The 24,242-nt window shown below is 40.5% G+C and overlaps 1 protein-coding gene and 1 pseudogene across 1 annotated transcript; one reads left to right on the forward strand and one right to left on the reverse strand.

Moving 5' to 3' along the window:
- The first annotated feature begins 1,007 nt into the window (after positions 1-1,007).
- LOC139728567 (uncharacterized) lies at positions 1,008-3,100 on the forward strand (annotated as a pseudogene).
- A 9,450-nt stretch (positions 3,101-12,550) lies between these two features.
- On the reverse strand, positions 12,551-22,531 carry LOC139728568 (uncharacterized). Its single transcript, XM_071639505.1, has 8 exons — positions 22,469-22,531; positions 20,824-21,065; positions 19,847-20,023; positions 18,758-18,940; positions 18,255-18,431; positions 16,729-16,827; positions 13,285-13,389; positions 12,551-12,793 (listed from the first exon to the last, which is right to left on the reverse strand). The coding sequence occupies exons 2-8, from the start codon at positions 21,049-21,051 to the stop codon at positions 12,551-12,553; spliced, it is 1,212 nt and encodes a 403-aa protein (XP_071495606.1). The 5' UTR covers positions 21,052-21,065; positions 22,469-22,531.
- Between the last annotated feature and the right edge of the window lie 1,711 nt (positions 22,532-24,242).

Consider the following 24,242-nt stretch of genomic DNA (forward strand, 5'->3'; position numbering starts at 1 on the left):
ATGAAATAAAAAAAAAAATACGAATTTTAGAGCTGTTGAGTACAATACTAGTTCGTGCTTCCAAACATTGGCAGCTTTGGTTGCTGGATCACTCGCACATGGCTTGATTTGCGATCTGCTGCTCCGGGGATTGCGCGCGTACACGTGTAGTAACAGTGGCAACTCACAGTGATCGGAGAGAAGCGCCCGTAAATTTTCTGCACCGGAATCTCGGTGAACGTGGTATAACACTGCGCTCACTGTGCACCTGCGTATGCTGGCAAGCAAAGTGGAATCGGTAATGGACTGCGTGCGATGCGGGTACATCGCACACGATCGACGATCTTGCCGCTAAAGCGAGCGCCGAGCAAGTAACTGTCGAGCATGCGTTCGAAGGAAACTGCAAAAGATATATATATTTTTTTAAATGGGAAACATTACAAAAAGGGGAAGGAAGATAACAAAAACTCTGAAAATTACGCGTGGTAGTCGAAATTTACCCGTGGCGCAAAATTGATCGCCACAATTTACGCGTGGCGCAAAATTGGCTGCCACAATTCACGCGTGGCGCGCCCGCCACGCGTAAAACGCCTGGCGAGAACGTTGGGTAGCGGCAAAGGCAACCATGGGCTCCTTGGGGATTTTGGACTACCCCCAAGAGAACATAAAAATGTTGGAGAAGCTGCCCTTCCACATGGGAGGGCAATGGCGGGATGAGGTTGACAGATGGCAGACCTGCGGGTATGGTGATTACCCCCCCCCCCCCCCTCCCTTTGCAACGTTTGCAGATTTTGTAAAATGAGCGTCTGACAAGGCAAACCTACCGGAATTAACAGGTATTCAAAGAGGTGAGCCCAAGACACAGCTGTCACGATACCATGGCAAGGGAACCAATCAGCATTTGCAAGGAGGAAGATCTCTCACAACAAATGTATCTCCTAAGTCACACGGAGTGTATTCATTGTGGCCAAGCTATCATGGTCCTCGTCACTTAGACGACTGTAGTGAATTCAAGAAGAGATCCCATCATGCAAAGAAAGCCTTCTTCTTTCAGAAAAGAATGTGCATGGGATGCATGTAACCACGTGGTGAAAGAGTGCACACAGAGGCAGAACAGCAAAGAGTGTAAGGGCAGTCATCTGACATGTCTTCATCTGTCTACAAAAACTGAGAGCCCTCAGACATCCAATCCTCTGCCATCTGAAGAAGTTTCTTCAAAGTGCACCTTAATGTCTGCTCACTACCAGACCAGGACGGCCGCGAGCACTGCATGATAGTACCGGTTTGGGTTAGATCCTTTGCTTTTTTTGCTTTATATCAATGATGTTGTTAATTCTTGCCCTGATTTTGATTTCATTTTGTATGCTGATGACACTACCATCCTTGCTTCACATAGTAATATAGATACTTTATATGATATTGCAAATAAAAATGTGTTTAAAATTGTGAATTGGTTTCAGTGCAATAAACTGTCCCTAAATGTAGATAAAACTAATTATATGTCATTTCAAAAGAAGAAGGGAAATGTGCAATTCATAAATGACATAGAAATATATGGAAAGCCTATAACTCAATGTAAATCAGTTCAGTTTTTAGGAATTATATTGGATGAAAATATTGACTGGCATGAACACATAGAAAATGTATGTAGAAAAGTTGCACAGTTTGTAGGTGTTTTAAATCATTTGAAGTTTGAATTACCATCCTTTGTTTTATTTTCTCTTTACAATTCTTTTATTTTACCTCATTTGTTGTACTGTAATGTTATATGGGGAAACACTTTTAATTCCAGACTTGATACGTTATTCAAATTACAAAAGAAAGCAATTCGTCATGTTACAAAATCTCCACATTTAGCTCACATCTCTGTTATTTAAACGATTGAAAACGTTAATTTGTATGATATAAATAAAATTAAAATAACTTCCTTGATGCAACGTTTCCACACAGATACACTCTCTCCTTACATCATGAATATGTTCACATTACACTCAAATATACACACTCATAATACACAGAGCTGCAATAAAGTTCATCAATGGAAATGTCCTAGTACGAAATTAAAACAAACTCTTCATCATACAGGACCAGTTTTTTGGAATGCAATAAACCCAGATAATTATAACAAGCAAAATAATAATTCATTTAAGAAGCAGTATAAAAGACATCTTTAGTCTTCTTATTAAAATTACACAGATGTATTTAACCATCTTTTTTATGTTTTTGTTTTATTTTATTTTGTGTATCTTCTGTATAAAACTGATTTATGATTTTTGGAAATAACTTAGATTCCAATTCTACATGATTTTTAACAACGGTGTATGCGCGCCTACAGGCCTTATTGGCTTTTTATGTGTACATCATTTTACAATTTACTCTTTGCCTGTTGTAATCTGGAATAATTTATGACTGTAATTCTGATGTCATTGTTCTGGTTTTTAATATGTGATTGTTTATATGTTTAATCTGTAACAATGAATGCTTAATGTTGTCTTTTGTGATTTAAAATGGAAATAAACGAATTGAATTGAACAGTGATAACCCTTCCCAAGAGTATCTACAGTACACCATTCTCGATGACCAATCAAATGTGGGATTCGCATATCGGAAGGTTTGTGTGCTAAGTTGCAGCTACAAGGCCAGGAGATGGAGCTTCAGTTAACTACCATACACCAGAGTGCACGTGTGAAGAGCAAGAAGGTGACGGGTCTACAGGTGATGGACTTCAACAGGGAGCAAGTAATTGATTTACCTGCGTGTTTCTCTAGGAAAGAAGTGCCTGCAAGTAGACATCAAATACCAAAGGCAGAGGTTCTGCTGAAGTGGCCTCATCGACAACAAGTCCATCGAGGTGTCACTGCTTGTCTGAAATAACTGCACGAGAGCCATCAGACCAAGAGAAGTCTTAGCCGGCGGAGATGATGACCCCTATGCACTGAGGACCGTTCTTGGATGGAGAGTAGTCGGCAGAGTATGCCAAACACTCATCCAGGAAGAACATGGTGCCACATGCTACAAGCTGCAAGTGAGTGAGAGTTATCCAAACTTCACATACGACACTAGAGCAAAAGAGGTTTTCTCGCCAGACAAAGTCCTAAGGATACTGGAGCATCCAGGATAGAAGAGTGAAGTATCCCCACACGGGTGTCTACCACCCCAGACAACCAGATAAGATCAGAGTCATGTTTGACTGTTCCGCAACATACCAAGGCGTGTCTTTGAACAGTCACCTGCTTCAAGGACCTGATCTGATGAATGGACTGCAAGGAGTTCTGTGCCAGTTCCGGAAAGAAGAAGTCGCATTCACGACAGACATAAAGAGTATGTTTCACCAATTCGTTGTCAGAGAAGAAGACAGAGATCTTCTTCGCTTCTTCTGGTATGAAAGACTTATGAAGATGGCAATGAGACAAAGAAGCTGGTCGAGTACAGGATGACGGTCCACCTCGACTCTTTCGTCATCAACAGAGTTTAATGCGGCACATAGACATGGAGCATCGAAGACCAAGGTCCTACCAATGCAAAGAATGTGAGTACGTTTTCAATCAAAGGAGCTCAAAGGGATAAGCTTCAGGCCCACATAAGGCACTGTCACCAGGGAAGAGATCATTATGGTGAGGGGAGCAGGAGCAGGAGTGAGGCATGTCTCCAGAGCGCCCATCAGCCTGGCAGGGACGGGCTGAGCCTGTGGCGAACAAGAAGGAAGAGTCGGAAATTGAAGTTCTTGTGTCGCCAGTGACTAGGAAGGCTGTGGACGAGGAGTCGTCAGGAGCACTGCCATCAAAGGAGGCAGCAAACAGCCCAAAGATTCCTGAGGAACATGCAGTTCACCTAGATGAAGCCGAGCCTGTCGGTAAAGAGGCTGATCAAGCTGCATCAGGTCCAGGCAGAGCCAGCTCGTCCATCATCCGCAGTTGTTCGTCGGAGGGAGAGGAAGGGGCTGAGAGCAATGGGAATGGAAATGCGTCAATATTGATAGAGATTCAAGGTGGCTGTCCACTAAAGGAGCTGAGCGCCTACAAGATGACTCCCGGCCAACTGCTCGATGTAAGTGAGCAAAAATCCACGACGAGCTACAGTGGCGATGATAAGGCGTTTGGGGAGCTTAACCCTTTGAACCCGAAAGGCCGGAAAACCGGCCGCGCGCAGAACGTGCAAATACCCTAAAGGCCGGTATACCGGCCAGAAATCATGTGACTTTGATAACTTGAGTTTTAACTGTCAGGTGACCCCGTAAATATAACGCCATCTCATGACAATGATGTGGAGAGGTTCTTCGGTCTATACTTTCGTTGATTACGGTTTGGATTTGTAAGTTTTGAGCTATAAAAATGGCAAAAAGATGCTATTCTGCAGAGGAGGCTCGTGCGATAATCTTAGGTGAATCATCTGGTGATTATGAGGAAGCTATTGACAAGTCATATTATAGTCAAAATCAGTGATTTTGAAGATGAAACGGACACAGATGATGAGCTAGATGCTGCACAAGGTGATGTACAATCTTAGCCGGGTACCAGCGGGGGAAATAGCAGCTGAGATGCCGTTAGAGCTGGAGCTGGAGGTGATCATGTTGGTGATCGTCGAAGTCAAGGGGGCGTGGCACAGTCAGGGAGTGAGGTTATTGTTTTTATAGCTAACATTACTATTGATGATTATCATTATGATTATAATCATTATATTGTCATGCTGAGCTATTATTGCAGCTCAAATAAAATTGGAGTAATCATAACCACACTTCACAGACCTGTGGTTATTTGTTTTTGTTGTATTTTTTGTATGTATTACCAATGTATTCAGTCATTTAGCAAAATATGCTCAATATGTGCAAATAATGCAGGGTGAGGGGTCACGACCATCTCAAATAATGCAGGGTTCAAAGGGTTAAGGAGACCCTGAAAGACCACTTCATGCCACAGAGAAATGGGTGCAAAGAGGACTTCGGAGGATAGAGATGGCAAACAAGTCCAAAAGCTTTTTGGACATAAGGGAAGAAGTCCTCCAGTTCTTCAAGGACCAGGAGTATGCCTCACACCGCAGCAGAGCAGGAGTGAATGAGGTGAGCGAGATGCAGGGCTCAGGCCAGGCTCTACAGGCTGGAGATAAAGAGGTTCAAGGGCTGCGGTCTGAGGTGAGCGAGCTGCGTAAAGAATTTGCAGCACTGTGCAGCTGTCTGCAGGGATTGACTGGTCAGCAGTGGACCAAAGATGGAAGGCGTGGGCCCAAGGAAATGTCTTGCTACAACTGCAGAGAGAAGGGTCACCTGGCCCCATCGTGCCAAAGGGAACGTCGTTGCATTATGTGCAAGGAAAAAGGTCATCTCACACGGCACTGTTCCCAAAACCTTGAACGACAGGCAACCTCTTCACAATCCACTCCTCAACTGGAGAGCACCAGGGCACCAACAGGGATGCAAGGAGGACCTGGTGCAAAGGTACAGAGCGCCAGTGGTGCAGTGCATGGGGATGCCCTTGGGAGCTGGAGGAACAGGTTGCTATCAAAGAGTCCGATGGCGATCGTCAAGTTGGCAGGAGTGGAGATAGGTTGTGTCTTGGACACTGGTGCGGAAACCTCCCACATCCCGGCCTCCGTGTATGAAGGTAAGCTCCGCACTAACATTGGAGTAGTGGGCGAGGTTGGAACATTCCTCAGTGTAGTTGGAACAAGCGGGTTGGAGCTACCTATCAAGGGTTGCGTAGAAGCCCCACTTAGCTTAGGGTCAGCCACTATCCAAGCAGCCTTCCTATTGGTGGATGACAAGCCGGCATGGAAGAGTACCCGGCAGGGGGAGTTTCCGATACTTCTAGGATGCAACATCCTGTACCCACTTCTTGAGCAACTTCTCCCACTTGGCGAAGCAGGAGGAGAGCTTGGCCTGGTGTTCAGCACTCTACAGAGAGGTGATAGTGAGGTGAATAGTAAGCTAGGCGGCCAATTTTAGTCACGCCGGAGCAGGAGGAAGTGATCCCACCATTTACGGTACGTCACATCACCTGCCGTACAACACCTATTGGGAAGACCTTATTGGTGACAGCATTTCCTATCCATACAGGAGGAGAGCAGGCAGTGGCAGCATACGATGGATGTCACCATACAATGGGAGGAAAGCTGAACCTGTATGGGGCGAACCGAACAGAGATGTCACAGGTGATCTGCCCTAAAACTCTAGTAGCAAAGGACATTCCAGTCCACCCTAGGGAGGAAGTGATGCTGTCCCTGAAGGAAAGCCAAGGTATTGCAGTGTCCGTTTAGGAGGTTATAACAGACACGGCAGACTCTCCTGTGTATCAGGAGGAGAAGACCCAGGTATCCTCGAAGGATATCACTCAGGAAGGAGAAAGAGATGGAGATTCACTTCTGACTGGGATGATTCTAAAGGGACTCGATATGGCAGAGAGGGAGGCTGCAGGAGCACTACTTCGAAAGCATAAGGTTGCTGGAGGTAAGACAGGTGCAGCGGGGAAGAAGTTTCAGTGGGGTACGCAGCAACAGGAGGCTTTTGAGGCACTGTTCTGGCCTATCCGCAATTTGATCGCCCCTTTGTTATAAAGGGGGATGCGTCCTATGGCGGTCTAGGGGCATGCCTTCTCCAGGCTGATGATGATGGGAAGATGCACCCTATTGCGTGTGCAGATGCTCCGAGTAGGCGACCGGAGGACAGCAGAGTCAAAGTTGAACCGGAACTCGTAACCCAGGATATGACAACAGAAGACACCAAAGCGCCAATATGCGAAGTAGGTGGGTGTCTTGGCGTGGGACGAGAGGTGGGTGCGAGGAATGGAGTAACGTGATCACGGGCCTCCCCAGTTAATACGCGGGCGTTAACACAGAATTGGTTATCATGAGTTGTTTTCGTGGCGTAAACAACCATAAGCGGGGAAGGTGTCGGGAAATGGAAAATTGACAAGATTAATTTTATAGTTGATGAAAGGAATTTCACTAACATTGTAATTATCATGGCTGATTAACATGCTTGGAATAGAACACTTCCCTACAGCGCATGAACAGGATTAAAAAGGGTTTGCACACAGTTTAATTCAATTGTATTGCTGTTTTTGCCTCAGAAAAGCTGGAGAATAGCTTTAATGAGGGTGTATTTCATAGAAAATTGCTTGACTTGCGATTACATCATGTGGTCATTGGTAGGCAAGCAAGCAACTCTCCTGGAGAAAATTATAGAATAAAAGCATCAGCTACAATATTTTCCGATATAAGTAGTTTCTGGTATTGTAATTCCCGAAAGGCATATTTGTGTTTATTTTACTTTGTGGAAAACTAAGACTATTTTAGAGTAAGAATAATAATTTGAAAGAAAAGAGTAATCGGGTCAGAAATCTTCCTCTGGTCAGCTTGGAGAGGCCACGTGAGTTTCATTCACTCTAAGAACGGCCAGAGGAAGAGGACACGTTATGCGTCGGAGGAAAAGTCAAAGTTTTGGACAATCATCCCGATTTTGGGGAAAATCCGGGTTGTACAACGTATTCTGAAAAGTGGGAACTCGTTACACAACAGAGATTCCTGTGTTGGATTCGTTTTTTGTTTTTTTGTTTTTTTTTTGCTTTGCTTTAGTAATTCAGAAACAATAAAGGCCCAAGTCCCTGACACTGAAGTCTCCCGACATCTTTATTGGTGTGAATCCTGTGAACCTTAACCGTCCATATACCCCATGAAGTCGACCCACTGCATGACACTAGTTTTCAAGGTGAAAAAAGATTGTTGAACTGTTGCAATATAGCATTCTAAAAACAATGCATATTCAGAGGACTTGTAGGGAACAGTGTAACACTTTAATACCTCATCAATTTTGCTTCTTGAGGGGCTGAAACCTGATACGTGCTGAATGCCTCGCTAGCAGAGGAGTTCTGTAACGTTTTGGAAAAGTTGAAACACTTGTGTAAATATGTGTAATGCCTCTTAAGGAGAGAATTTGTTTTCATGTAATATATATGTGTACATAGTTGTCTTGCATGACTACAAGAATAAATGATGAGGCTGCTAGCTAATTGTGTGGGAGAAAACATGACAAAACTAGAAATGTCGCTATGGTGACTGATGCCTCCGCCATAATGCATAATTCTCCCAATAGGTGTATAGTATAATGTCTTCACAATGTGAGATAACAGTTTCACATAACTGGCAAAATATTGAAATGACAGGTTTGTCAGAAATATCTTGAATGTTCACTTTCCTTGAACTATGTTTGCTATAATTGTCTATTAAAGAGTGCAGGTACATGTATTTGGGGAATTGAGGATTTTTACTTGACTTCTGACTGACCCTTTCATAAGTTTATGCATTGAGTAATTTTCAAGTTATAAAGAAAGAGTGTAATTACAGTATAAAATAGATTTTTTTTTTTTGCATTTAAACCTGGCTTTGACCCTTAACCTTTGACCTTTGACCTTCTGGCAGGAAATTTCCAAGAGAATCTCTATTAGGTAATACACGTATATCAAGTTTAAAAAATAATAATGCAAGCATTGCATATACTAGTATATGGGGGAAATAGTAAAATTTTGACGAGTTGACCTTGACCTTTGACCCCTGACTATTGACCCATGACCCCTAAATTCCCTAAATAATCCCTGCTAGACAGTACATGTGTATGTACCAAGTTCCATGAAGATACATTGAACCATTTGTGAGAAAAGTGAAATTGTAACATTTTCACCTCATCTTTGACCTTTTGACCTTTAACTTTATGATATGAAACTCTCTCTGGAGAATCTTTATGCAGTAGTACATGTCTACACTAAGTTTCAACAAAATACCTTTGGGCATTGCATGGATATGGGGAAATAGCAACATTTTTAGCATTTGACCTTGACCTTTAACCTCTTGCCAATGTCACTAAAATCTACTCAACTAATTCATTTATTTATTTATTTATTCAGTTTTCTTTACCCAGGGTAGCCCCATCAGTGGTTTAAACACTGTTATCCTAGGGGGCCCTGCAACAGAATGACAAAATATAACAGTTCAACAAACACAAAATAACAAATCAAGGACATTCCTTTTTACATCATAACATCAGCACAATATCAATATTCTATATAAATGAAAAAATGCAAAGTTAATCGTTGACGATAATAATACACAAACTCATATTATTTGAAAAAAAAAATACCTTAACATTAAACAGGAATATCAAAAATACCCGAATTCTACCCCAAGTGAGATATGTGTGCTCTTACGAACGCATGAAGAGAGGTGGCGTTTCGGACTTCAGCGGGGAGCTGATTCCAAATACATGATGCATAGTGTGAAAACGATTTTTTTCCGGCTTGAGTTTTAACTTGTGGAATTATGAGACCATTATAACTTGTGTTTCGCGTACGATATGAATGTATGCTACCAAGAGGCGTGATGAGTTCTTGCACATATTCGGGCATGTTGCCATGAAGTGTCTTAAAGACTGCTTTACAAGTGTTCAAACGCCACCTCTCTTCAAGCGTCATCCAACTTAACCTTCCAAGCACCTGGTTGGTTGGCACTGTGTGATCCACTCTCCTTACCACTCTGGCCATTTTCTTGTGTTGTTTGATAAGCATATCTTTAAGGGTTTGTGAGCAGTTTGACCATGCACAAGAACTATAATCAAAATATGGTAGGATTAATGAGTTTGCCAGGATTTTAGCGCTACTTTGGGTTAGGTACTTCCGCAGGCGTCTCAGCAATGCTAGTCGTGTGGCAATTTTTTTACAACATTCTTCAACTTGCTTTTGCCATCTCATTGATTCATCCATCCAAACTCCCAGGTACTTATATTCCCTCACTCTATCCAATTCATTACCATTGATTTCAAGTTTCAGCCGATCAGCAGATAGCAGTTTTCTTGATGTTCCTATCACCATGAACTGAGTTTTCTTAACATTCAACGTCAAACAATTTTGTCTCAACCACCGGTTTACATTGTACAATTCAGTATTCAGCACGGTTTCAATCTCCTAGGCATCATTTCCACTGTAAAACAGAACTGTGTCATCTGCATATAACATTACTTCACACTTAGTTACTGAATTGGGGAGATCATTTAACATAACTGAAAACAGAAGTGGCCCAAGTATCGAACCTTGGGGGACACCCACACATACACTAGTACTTTCAATTGCCGTATCATACATCATCCTTGGACCAAGTTTGGTGAAAGCTGCTTCATCCAGTTTTGAGTTATCATGTAAAAAGATAAATTTTAGGATTTGACCTTGATCTTTGACCTTTGACCTCTGTCCGATTTAACTCAAAAATTAATCACGTAATTGTCCCACCATACATCATCCTTGGACAAAGTTTGGTGAAATATCCTTGATCCAGTCTAGAGTTATCGCGCAAACAGATACAATTTCATGATTTGACCTTGACCTTTGACCTTTGGCCGATTTCACCAAAAAAACTTACCAAGTAATTGCCCTATCATACTTAATACTTGGACCATGTTTGGTAAAATTTCAGTCAATATTACTCAAGTTATCGCGTAAACGAATGCGGATGGACGTACGGACGGATCGACAACCCGAAAACATAATGCCTCCAGCACCACTTCGTGGCGGAGGCATAAAAAAATTGCTGTTCGGGGTTGGTCATTTTATTATTCAAGCAAGCCATATGATAGATAGTCCAGTGATTGACTATTCTTAGGGAGGGGCAAAGTAATGAAATGACAGTGCTTGGTCTCTAAGTATGCTGTATCTTACATGTATAGGAAGGGCGGGCGCGCTCAGCACTCTGCAACTAGCAAGTTATGTGTATAAAGGGCGGACATGCTCAGCGCTCCTAGGTTATGGTAACAGTACGGTATATCTGCAAGCGCGTTCACATATATATTTTGGTTGGTTGGTGACTGGGCTCTCGCCGTGGATGGACGTGTTGTCTTCGTTCTCTCTGTCACCTAGTGACCTGATAGTGTGTGTAGCTGTAGGTGCTAGGCGTCTCGTATTACTAGGAGGTTACGCTGTGTTTTGCTCCTTTGATACGGCACACCCACTTGTTTCCAAGGATATGGATCGTTGTACGGTAATAAAGTTCTTCTTCACGAACTCGCTGAATTATGTTGCGCGTGATTTAGTGTGGTCGATTGTGCGAGAATGTGGCGTGATGTGTTGGTGTGATACGATGTGATTCTGACTGAAATGGCCGTGACCGTACAAAAAATACATAAGCTAAGCCAATAAACAAATCCAGAGAGAGTAACTGGAGGATTACGGTTACGTTTCAATACTACATGACCTTGATTGCACTGATTATATACATGACAAATGTATGATTAGCTAAAAGAGTTCTCGGTGACTTAGAATTGCACAAGTAAAAAATATGATTGTAATAGAATTACACTTTTTTTCTCTCAGACAGGAAACTTCTGAGAATAAGTGACTCAAGTGATTCACTGTGTTGCTCTCAAGTTATCATTACATGGAAGTGCATGATTTCAGCTTCTTAGATGATATACCTTGTCCTTCACATCAGCTGCCACTAATAGCTTATCTAATCAAAATAACTATACATTCTTTGGTAGTTATAGGCATGTTCTCAGTTATATATTATACAAATAATGAATGTCATGAGTGCAATGGACAGAATATTTCATGAGGTGAAAGATGAAATGATCCATTCAATGAGGCACAGCCGAGTTGAATGAATCAAACATTTCATCTTCACTGAATGAAATATTCTGTCCATTGCACGAATGAAAAACATCTATTATTTGTTTTATACAACGCCTAAAATAGATCCTTGTCCTTTGATGTTTTATAAATTTAGAAACAAGAGAGAATCTGAGATCACGAGAGTGCTCACTGAGTGCTTTACACTACCGTGCTGTGCATACACACACTGCAAACATAAACACAAGCGTTTAACACGCATAGTGTGCCTGGCTCTAAGCAAGCGTGGAATGGAACAAATCGTATAGATCCAAAATTGCAGGGTAAATGGAGCCACAATTGCACGGATGATGACGTCATAGTGAAATGGGCCAAATAATCAATGTCAAACAACCAATCAAATGACAAGGATCCACTTAGGCGTTATAGAAACATATATATATATATGTATATATATATCATTTATTCTTTTTTTACTGCAGCATTGGCATCAAAAGTTACCGTACCCCTCTTCTCTTTTCCGAAGTCAAATTATGTCTTTAAATGATACTGACCTGAAAGTTAACAAAATATCCCCCAAAGTGACCATAACCATCATTGGCATGTAACTGTGACAGCATTTACATTTTCACTAAATATATACCATGCTCTTTCATTGACACAATCAACACAGGAATTAGCCTTTTCTTATTAATCTTCTCAAATTTTCACAAATTTTGTAACTATATGCAGAAAAAAAATTACACACTCACTATGACTTTAAAACCTGAATCCAATCTGGCAATTTAAAATGATACTATACCCTGGAATTCCTTTCATTGGGGCCCGAGTTGCATGTAAGAGGGCGTATGGATCATATACCATACATGTACTCCACTTATTATGCACTACGTCCACAAAGTTGTGATGAAGTTCCAACTTTGTCCCATCCAGCTGTCGAGGCAGTTCCTCCCATAAGTTAACTATTTCTATTATCACTTGAAGGAAAAGGATGCCTTCATCAGCAAGTGGTCAGAAGGAAAGACTTGATTGGGACAAGCCCAGAATGGCTTGATCAGTTCTTGGTCCACAACCTCCTGGACCCCAAGGCAGCAGAGCGTATCCGAGGAATACCAGATGTAATCCAGTGTCCGGACTGACGACGGCTGATCCAGAGAGGCATTGAGGGCGCTGTCCATGATTTCGGCAGGAAAATGTCGCGGTGTCACGTTGGAGGACTGATTGTGATCAGATGCAAAGAAGAATTGCTAAAATTTCAGTGTCAGTTATCATTGCATATAAAACATGAAAATTCCACAAAGGTGCTCCTCACAACTCTCCCATCGGTTGTCACATAATAATACTTCAAAAATTGTATTTCTGGTCAGCAGCTATAACCCCTTCACCACAAGTCATTATTAGGTTATTTCAACACAACAATAAATTGCAGCAGAGCAACAACCCAAAAAAAAACAATCCTTTTTTGATTTAATGTCAATAAAAGTAAATTCAGTGGAGATATTTGTGCACCTGGTAAATGGGACACTTTGCTTTGCATATGTGGTTATTATCAGTAACACCACTTCACAAATAATGAGAATTTTTGAAGTTATACAACTACTTTTGCACTATATCCATTAAAATCCAACAATTTGGTTTATTGATCCTACTCAACTTATGAAGGCCACTGTAAAAACCAATGCAGAATTACACTTTGGCTTCACTGTACCTGTTGTGTTGACTCCTCCTTTTCCACTTTGCTGTGTTTCATGTAAGCCTCTAGCCATACAGGACCATAGTCACATGTGTAGCTGGTGAACTCTGGTTCCTCTCCCTGATATACAGAAAGAGGTAACAGCATTGAGACAGAGTATGAGTACAGATGAGAGCAAATACTCTGGATTATTTGTTGTTTTGTTGTTTGTTATATAGTTTCTATACAACTGTGCTCTATTTGGGGAAGTTTAGGCCAAACTAGTATGTACAAAATGTATTTGTGAGAGTGAAAACTCTTTGTACCACTGGTGTTCAGGTACAGCTTGTTCACATAATCAGGGAGCAGAAGTGAAGTCTCATCATTTTCAAAAATCAAACAAACAAACAAACGGTAAGGCACATCTGATTTAAACTAAAATCACAAAACATTCTACACTTCGTCACAGAGCAATCCATGTTGACATTTCTTGTCTGGCTGGTGATGCCCACTATCAATACACTGGTTCTCTTAGCATATTTATCATGGCTATTCCCAGAGAATAAATACCACTTGGAAACTACATAAGCATCACATGATGCAATTTCTGAATTTACATAATTCATTGTAGATAGTTTTAAGTTTTCATTATCATGAGAGAGAATATTATCTGAAAGAGCAAGCCAACATGAACCTAGAAAAACTAGATATATCGCTACGGCGACTGATATGCCTCCGTCATAATGCATGGTTCTCCTAATAGGTCTATAGTACAATGTCTTGACAATGTGTGATGACAGTTTCACACAATTGGCAAAATATTAAAATGACAGGTTTGACACAAATGTGCTGAATGTTCACTTTCCTAGAACTAGGTTCAATTGGATGAATGATTAAAATGTCAGAGTGCAGGTATTTGGGGAACTGATGATTTTTACTTGACTTTTGATCCTTTTATAAGTTTATGCATTGAGTAATTTTCAAGGTATTGAGAAAAAGTATAATTTCAGTATCAAATGGGAAAATAGCATTATCTAAACCTGGCCTTTGACCTTTGACCTCACAGTTCCAAAGAGAATCACTGTTAGGTTGAACATGCATAAATATGTAAGTTTCATGATGATACCTTGAGTTACTTTTGAGATATGGAGGAAAAAGTGCAATTCAGCACTTTCACTTGACCTTTGGACCTTTTGACCTTTTGGCAAGAAACTTCCCACAGAATATATATTGGGTAATACATGTATACATCAAGTTAAAAAAAAAACCTAGAAATGTCGCTATGGCGACTGATGCCTCCGCCATAATGCATGATTCTCCCAATAGGCGTATAGTACAATGTCTTCACAATGTGTGATCCATGACAGTTTCACATAACTGGCAAAATATTGAAATGACAGGTTTGTCAGAATGTCTTGAACTGGGTTTGCTTTAATTTTCTAAGAGCGCAGGTACACATATTTGGGGAATTGAGAATTTTTACTTGAATTCTGACAGACCTTTTTATAAGTTTATGCATTGAGTAATTTCCAAGGTATGAAGAAAGAGTGTAATGACGGTACAAAATTGATTTTTTTTTTTTTTTTTTTGGGGGGGGGGGGGCATTGAAACCTGGCCTTTGACCCTTATCCTTTGACCTTTGACCTTCTGGCTGGAAATTTCCAAGAGAATCTCCATTAGGTAATGTATGTATTAAGTTTTGAAACTAATAATGCAAGCATTGCATATACTAGTATATGAAGGAAATAGTAAAATTTTGAGGAGTTGACCTTGACCTTTGACCCCTGACTATTGACCCATGACCCCTAAATTCCCATGATAATCCCTGCCAGTCAGTACATGCATATGTACCAAGTTCCACGAAGATACATTGAACCATTTGCGAGAAAAGTGATATTGCAACATTTTCACCTCACCTTTGACCTTTTGACCTTTGACCTTATGACATGAAACTCTCTCTGGAGAATCTTTACGCAGTAGTACATGTCCATACCAAGTTTCAAGAAAATACCTTTGGGCATTGCATAGATATGGGGGAAATTGCAAGATTTGTAGCATTTGACCTGGACCTTTTGACCTTTGACATCTTGCCAATGTCACTAAAATCGACTTAACTAATTGTCCCATCATACATCATCCTTGGACCAAGTTTGGTGAAAGCTGCTTCATCCAGTTTTGAGTTATCATGTAAACAGAAAAATTTTAGGATTTGACCTTGATCTTTGACCTTTGACCTCTGTCCGATTTCACTGAAAAAGTAATCAAGTAATTGTCCCATCATACATCATCCTCAAACAAAGTTTGGTGAAATTTGCTCTATCCAGTCTTGAGTTATCGTGTAAACGGATACAATTTCATGATTTTACCTTGACCTTTGACCTTTGACCTTTTGCCGATTTCACCCAAAATCTAATCAAATAATTGCCCCATCATACTTCACACTTGGACCAAGTTTGGTAAAATTCCAGTAAATACTACTCAAGTTATCGCGTAAACGAAAGCGTACGGACGGACGTACGGACGTACGGGTGTACAGACGTACGTACGGACTTGTGGACGGATGGACAACCTGAAAACATAATGCCTCCGGCACCACTTCGTGGCGGAGGCATAAAAACCTTCAGGCATTGCATAAATATAAGGAAAGTAGTGATATTTTGAGGAGTTGACCTTGACCCCCTGACCTTTGAACCATGACCCCCAACTTCCCTAGATAATCACTGCCCATTGGAACAAGCATATATACTAAGTTCCATGAAGATACCTTGAACCATTTGCGAGATATGGAGAAAAATATGAATTTTCAACCTTTTTTTCACAAAATAACCTTTGACCTTTGACCTTTGACCCTGTGGCCCTAAAATCCAAATAAAGTATTATCCCCCCAGGATATATCCTCATACCATGTTTGATGTAAAACCACCACACGGTTCTTGAGATATCAACAAAAACAAAACAGGACGGACGGACGTACGGACGGACGGGAGGACGGACGGACGACCCGAAAACATAATGCCTCTGGCCACTTCGTTGGCAGAGGCATAAAAAAAAATGTTGTTTTTTTTTAAATATAAAGTTTCAAGTACTTGATGCAATTTAATGGAGTTTTACATGATGGAATTAGCTTATTTCTTACATCGTCTTCTGAGTAAATACACCAGCTAAGAACACCTGCATGTATGTTTGTTTGTTTGTTTGTTTTTTTGCAAGTGTGTTGTTTAACATTTTTTCTTTTGTTAATACAATTGTATATGAACAATGTAACATGCAATACCTAGGCTGTCATCTGGAATAAGCAGGAGACACAAGGCACAGACTAAAAAGACTAAAAACAATCAACACATCTCTAGCCATGTTAGAGAAATTTTACCTCAGACACAACAACTAAGTAATCTAACATGCAATATGGATTGCTGAAGTGCAATAGCACTCAGCAGCAATTTTCCTTGGCTTCTCCCTTGCTAGACTTGGCTCACTTACTCTTACAGCTGCATAGGAGCTCTTCAAGGAACCAAGATCGTGGTGAAACCAGTGAGGTACAGCATCTATCATGAAATGAGTCTTGGAGCTGGACTCATCCTAATGAAACAAAACACAAACATTATTGTCAGTGTGCATTTTTGACAAGACACAAATGTCCATTAAGAAAATAAATCCAGTATGAATTTAACAGAAGAAATTGGGGGGGGGGGGGGGCATTTGAACGCACCTAATCTCAAAATTGCTATGACAAATAAAATGAATTTTATCATCAAATAGAATATTTCAGCGCCAACTACAAGCAATTACAAAGTCAAGTTCTCTTAAAATGCCTGCATGGTTCGAGTGTCTCCTGGAAAGAAAGGCAGTCAAACTAGTTAGTAGCCTCCTGTGTCTACAGGTCACCCCTCTTTGGCAGTCATCTGCTTGTGGTTGACTTTGAAATTCCCCTTCAGGAAATTACACAACCCATAGATGTCAGAGACCCATCACTCAGTTGTATGAGGAGAAGAAGTTGCTACTATTGTGCTGTTTACTGGGGTCTCTAGTCTCATTACAGCTGAATGCACTGTCTTAAAACATCCGAATCCTGTCATCACCTACTACTCATCCTGTTCATGAATATAATGGGTATCATTAATTTGACTGACTTTTTACATAAATTTCACAGATAACAAAATAAAAAGTAAAATTGCTTCTAATGCTGATGAAGAAAAATACTGTCTTTACATCATATCAGTTCCTGCTGTGGAGGTTACACACTACTGTGACAGAAACTGATCATTCCTGTGTACGAGGCTTCATCTAGTGTTGGAGGATCAACCTCATGTAAAATGACAACATTCCAGGTTACCAGTACATAACAAAAACAGGACAGTGACAGAACAGCACTGGTGATGGTGATGATAATGATAATGGCTATGTCCATAATGTAAGTAGTCTTGATGATACAATGCAGAAGCGGATCTAGAGGGGGGGTTGGGGGGGTTGCAACCCCCCCCAAAAAAAAATAAATCCGGGGACCATTTTTTTTTAAATCTTATCTTTTTTTTAAACTTGTAATTTTTAATTTGGCAATGACCTCTATACCAAAAATAGTGGTGTTTTAGATGCAAGAAAACGCCATTTTCACACACAGATTTTCAAAAATTCTCCCCACTGTGGGAGGGGGGACACCCCCCTCCCACACCCTCCCCCCCTCGATCGCTCCGCTCGCTCGGGCTCGGCCACTACGCTCTCTCACATACCGCCCCCCACCCCCCTCTCCTTTATAAAAAGCTAGATCCGCCCCTGCAATGTAGTAGCAATCAAGCTGATGGTCAGAGTGATGCACTCTTAAATTCTATGATGTTTCATAGTACATTAAAATCCAATCCACAAGAACATGAGTGGCAATGCATGATATAGCAATGGCATTGTTAAGTAAAAAGTGATGTTGTACATACATCTTAAGGAGGATTTTAAGAGACCGCACAAAAACTGAGATCACCCACGACATTCAATTTTTCTTGTTACCTGACACTTACCAACCCTTCCACCTCGAGCGGAAACTTCTGGAGATGCTGGTGGCTTTTGTTGTCAAGACAACCATCTTGAAGAAGCTGGTATCCAGGCATGCTTGGCCTGTGATTGAAATCCCCACAGATAATTTGACAGGCACCAGGTGGCGAGAGCTCTTTCAACTTCTGAACTGCAATAGCTGCCTACAGATTGGTGAAAATGAAAAGCATTGCTTGCCAAGTATAGACAAAGGTTTGTCTTTGCATCATAGGATGATGTCCATCATGACTGAAGAAAACAATGTATAATTATGTATAAAATCTTGGCTGATCTTGGTTTGATGTTTGTACAAAGTTTACATTTAAAGCCACAAGACTTTGAAGTTTTCATGTTACATATTTCACTTGTGGGACATTATTCCATGCTACAATCACTTGATTTCTGCTTAAGAAACAACACGGCATTCATTAGCTGTAGGTATAAAATACAATACAAGTCAGCAGCACACAAAGCATGGTGTAGTCCTTGCCTGCACAGTGTTGAGGTCTGGGACGAGGTGAGTCTGCCATACAAGGTGAACATTTGCCATCACAAGATGACGCCCTGTCTGCCGGCAGTGAAAGGTTGTCAGCATGACGGGTGTCTCATATTCTGCTCGCTTAATAATTGCATCCTTCAGGCGGTCATCGAGATTTGTCTCTTCCTGCAATTTCTGTACAAAAAATAAGTGATTATTAGATTAAATAAGTATAATTTGGTGTAGTAAACCCTCTTGAAATTCTGCGCAGTGCTCAATCACACTTATTCAGCAATTTCATGCTCCTTAACCATCAATAATATTGTCAGTAGTGCTGAATATTAGGCAATTAATGCTGTATTAAAACTGAAATAAGTGATCAAGTTCTATATAATGTTTTGTGTCATTGATTGGTTCAGACACTGGACAACCAAGAGTAAGGTATAGAACTTGTCAACATCACCAACCCATATTTGGTGTAAAGGAACATTGTGTATACCCATATACCAGTAGTATTACTGATATTTGTTCACCTTGTTCTGGTTCATTCAATTCAGTTGAGTTATAGTACTGGTGCTGGCGTACTGTTGCTGTATTACAGCCAGAATGGGGCAATGCACTTTGAACAACAGGAACATGGTTAAGCTCTGCATTTCAGCTGTACACTTCACTTCAATGGTGGCGCTTTGGCAAGTGGATAAGACTCCTGATTCCCAATCATAGGACGCGAGCTCCATTCCCGCCCAGTGCATATTTGCTTGGTCGAGATGTTTTCACCCACCATGTCCCTCTCGACCCAGGTGTATAAATGGGTACCTGGCAACACTAGGGTAATTTAAATGGCAGGGCCCTCTGGTAGATCAGTAGCAACAGGGAAGAGGCTACCCTGGATAAAGAAGACATTATTACTATTATTATTATTATTATTATTATTATTATTATTATTATTATTATTATTATTATTATTATCATTATTATTATCATCATCATCATCATCATTATTATTATTACTACTATTAATATTATTAAAATTATCATTATTATTATCATCATCATTGTCATGACGATGGAGAAATGCTTGAACTTCAATATCACTAGTACCTGGGCAATTAGGTCCTTGAAGTGAGCCACCTCCTGTTTGACCAGAGAAAACCTCTCCCTCTTGTAGAAGGTAGCTAGTCCCTCCCGGATCCCAAGAGCCTTTTCAAAGTGGTTGCCACTGTAGCCCAGACGTTCCATTGCTGGTTGTAAAGCTGCTTGGTAATAGCTGGTCTCAACCTGTCAGAAAAAGAGGGAGGCACCTGCTATGCAAATAAGTTCACTTCAGCAGCTATAGAGTTTAGTTATTGTTAGAAGGCTCCCTTGTTATGACATGACTAGCACCTTTTCTATCTATTGTGATTTTAAGTCTTTTAAAATCTAAATTAAGTTTTATGACTTGTATTTCTTGGAATAACTTTTGTCTCTGCATGATGGCTTCATCCTTTCATTCAACCAGATTATTTTGGTATTCCTAAAAATCATTTCACACAAATGGTAACTAAATGATGTCTACACTACATGGGATGATGCACTTTTACTCTAGAATAGGTAAGCCATTTTAAACCAAAAACAAGAGAGCAGGTTTAAAATCATGAGACACATTAGTCTTGTCAAGATTGATAAATATTAACACATGATACCACAAAGTATTCGTGTATGCCTTCACCAAAGTATTAACTGATATCCATCATTATGGGTATAAACATGAGTAAGGTCTAAGAAACTTCTTGAATGTGACTAATGAAGCTACTTGTCATAATTCTACAGAGATAGAGTTCCAGACATCCGCAGCAACGATGCCAAATCACTTATCATCACTGAAAAGTTGGATCTATGACTGGTCAACCCATGGATGATTGAGGGAGGAAGTAAATGATGTGACACAAAAGTGTGCAAAGTAAATAGATCAGAAAATATATGGACCTGCCAAGTTATGAATGAACATGTAAAAGGAATCTATAGAGTGTGTTTTACACCCATATGGAAACAGGAAGTCAGTGGAGACTTTGTAACTGCATAAAATATTCTAATCTCACCTCCTGAAGACAGAAGATATCTGCATCACCATGGTGATGAAGTTCCACCATCAACTGCGGATGTCGCTCCATCATCTCTCGGTATCCTGTTGGACAGAAGGGATAACCCCTGGGCTTGATGTGGATGGAGGCCAGAATGTTGTATGATGCCACAGTCAAATCCACAGGGACTGATGCTGTCTCCTTGGCAATGGCTGTTCTCCATCTTCTATCGATGTGAGCCATCATTTATTGCCATGAAGCTGCAGTATATCAATGGCAAATACACACATGCTCATTGCACAGATAACTCTTCAACCTTGCTAAACTATGTTTATTCATTAGATCTTTTGCCCTTGCAGAAATTTGCCGTCATTAATGAAAAGTATAAAATTGAATATGAATATGATAAATGTTTACTACAAATGAGATTTAAAAGGTACCACTGTGTTGAGGTAATGCACATGTACTTGTAAGGTGTAAAAGTTCGGTCAAAATGTGACTACAAATTGTGGTAAGGCAGGGTATCAAGAATATGAAAATATAAAACATTTGTGGATGTCACATAACAGCTGATAGGCAAGGAGTGATTGGAATGTATTTATTCCCTAAAGCCCTTGAATAAATCAAGTTCACAAGATGTGCAGGAAAAAGAAAACAGTGTTAAATAAACCTAAATTAAACACTCGCAAGGTATTTCTCATATTTTAATGAGACTCTTACATCTGATGCATGTATCAAGGAACAGGTTGCCAATTGAATATTATTAAGCTGAATTATGCCGTCGAGTTGATGAAGAGATTTGACTTTGAGTAAAGTTTGTGTTGTCCAAATGCTTGAATCTCACTTATAAAAAAAAAAAAAGAGTACCGTATCAATCAACCATTTCCATGGCTGGCACCACATTTTTAAAAGTGGGAGGGAGACAGTTTATATACCTGATTCCACTTCTGGGTTTCTTCACAGCTGACATGCAAAAAAGAAGAAGAAAAGAAATGAAAAGAAAAAAAAAGGCCTACCTGTGCTCCCACTTTCATCAGCTGGAAAAGAAAAGGCAAAAAAAAAAAAAAAATCCCTCTGGTACAACTTGCAATTGGCAAAACCATTTTTTTTCCTGGTGCCACTTTCAGCTCAAAAATGTGTGGGGGTCATCCAAAGTGGTTACACGCTACACAGTATGATGTATTCCTAATCCTAGAATTCATAATGGTAGATTTCCCTAGATCTATGTCTACGTATTTTGCCAAAAAAAAAAAAAGGCGGGGGGGGGGGGGGGGCAAGTACTGTACCCCCACCCTCCGGCCTCCCCGTATAAAGACGTTATCATGTATTTTCATTATCAAATCAATGTTCGTCGGATGATCCATGATCTATCTGAGTGATTAGTATAGACAGGGAGGTGAGACTGGTATAGAAGAGTGATAGTAAACGTGTCTGCTTAGATCATGAGATACCAGTGCGGTTCATCCTCATCTGTAAATTACACACACCGTTTTTAGTGAGCGGGACTAATCACACAGAATCTAGGTATACCCAGCAAAATTTCTTTGCATTTCCACAATCTAGCTGTATCACAGTGAATTCTATAATGATTTGACAACAGAAAAGATGGTGTAATATTTGGAAGTGAACTAATAAGGTTATTCTGTTGAGAAGCCTTACTTACTTCTTGTGAAACACTTAGACTACTCCATATAACCAGCACTGCAGCAGTAGCCACACGGCACGGAGTCCCAGAACAAAACTTGCTCATGTCATCATGAAAAGTGATTGAGCGTGTACATCTCCTGCCATCCCGTCGTCATGTCGCATGCATCTACTAATCCTGTTCGTTGGTTGGTAAAGGTTAGGGGGGGGGGGGGGGGGGGGAGGGGGTGCCTATGGACGCGGACGGGAGTTCGAGTATGGCCCACAGTGAGTTCTGTGGTATGGCCACGGGGGAGGGGGATGGATGTCCCCACTCCCCCCCCCCCTTTTTTTTTTTAAAGCAGACAATACTGTACAGGGCCTATCAAAGGTGAGAGTGAAGTTGCAGCAAAAAAAAATATTGAGGCCTGTTTTCTTTTGTTTTGTTTTGGGGTTTTAGATTTTTGGAGGAAATCAAAGTGGTAGGGCCTACAGAAATGTGAAGACTTTTATTTTATATTTCTATTTGCTCCTTAGGCCTATTATTTCATTTCTTATTTTTTCCTCTCAGCCGATTTTGGCCCCTCACTTTCAGAAACGTAGAGCCGCCCCTGATGTAGAATGGAGATTATGAAGGCCTGCTGTATGTATTGTAAGTAAGGTATAGGCCTATATACATGGTGGAGGGGGGGGGGGGGGCGGGGCGGATGATTTTAACGATCTGGCGGTGCGCACTTGAGTGAAATATTTGGACACTTTTCTTTCCAAAAAGAAATCTCCACATCTCGGGAATTATTCGGAGGGCAATATGAGACATCCCCCCCCCCCCCAATATTCGGGGGGGGGGGGGGCGAGGAAACAATTCACTACCCTAATTTCAGGTGTTTTTCTTTTCATGTTCGTTTACGTCTTTTACCTCTCTATCATCTCTGAGCCCTTGCATTTGGTGCCTCGCGTGCATTGATTTTCATTTCTTTTCAAGGTGAGTTCAATAAAAAATAAAAAAAAAACCAAGTACATGAATACAAAGCGGTAGGCCCCTACATGTGTCAATACGACTTTCATCGACCAGATGGAAAGAAGTAATCATAACGATGGAAAAGAGTGTTCGACTAAAAAACCAAGCTTGTAGGACGTGGAACACTGACTCGTCAATGATTTTGATTTTGACCCTCCAACACCTCTTCTTTATTCCCCCCAGTTTCCTGCCTTCTTCAGCCTCAGCTCAGCTGCCCTGCATGTCTATGTGTCATGTGTACACGGATATTTTTATCTTTCTTTTTCTCTGCATTAGCAGTCCCCGAATTTCCAATCAATTTTTTTCTTATTTGTCTGGAAGGACATGCACATTCATTGCATTTCGATTCCTAGATTTTTATAATCCTTGATTACATACACTTTTGATATGATTTTGTGTGTAGGGCCTACTTATGCGCATGTATATTTAATTGTTTATTTGCACTAATGGAATTGGAAATGAAATAAATGAAATGAATATTAGCTATTGCTACCACTGTAACTGTGGAATTTAACATTGCTATAGTTTATACGAAGGATTCAAGTTCTTATTGACTAGATTTTGTCTGTCAAAAAAGAAGGTAACTTTAATTGGTGGAAATTTATACGAGTCAATTGAGAATGATGACATTACAATTTGCATATAGGCCCTACTTTTTGTGAAAACATTCAAAACTCGAAAATTCATAAACATATTTGTAGGTCTATACAAGAAACTCCCGCCCCTCTCTTTTTGTTATTGGATTTATTGCTCTATGATAAAGCCAGCTTAGAATGGCGTGGAGTTCCCCTTCAGG

Source organism: Diadema antillarum, unplaced genomic scaffold (genome assembly GCF_040938485.1).
Source record: "Diadema antillarum isolate AM-2024a unplaced genomic scaffold, OU_Dant_1.0 seq00000183_RagTag, whole genome shotgun sequence".
In the NCBI taxonomy this organism is placed as follows: domain Eukaryota; kingdom Metazoa; phylum Echinodermata; class Echinoidea; order Diadematoida; family Diadematidae; genus Diadema; species Diadema antillarum.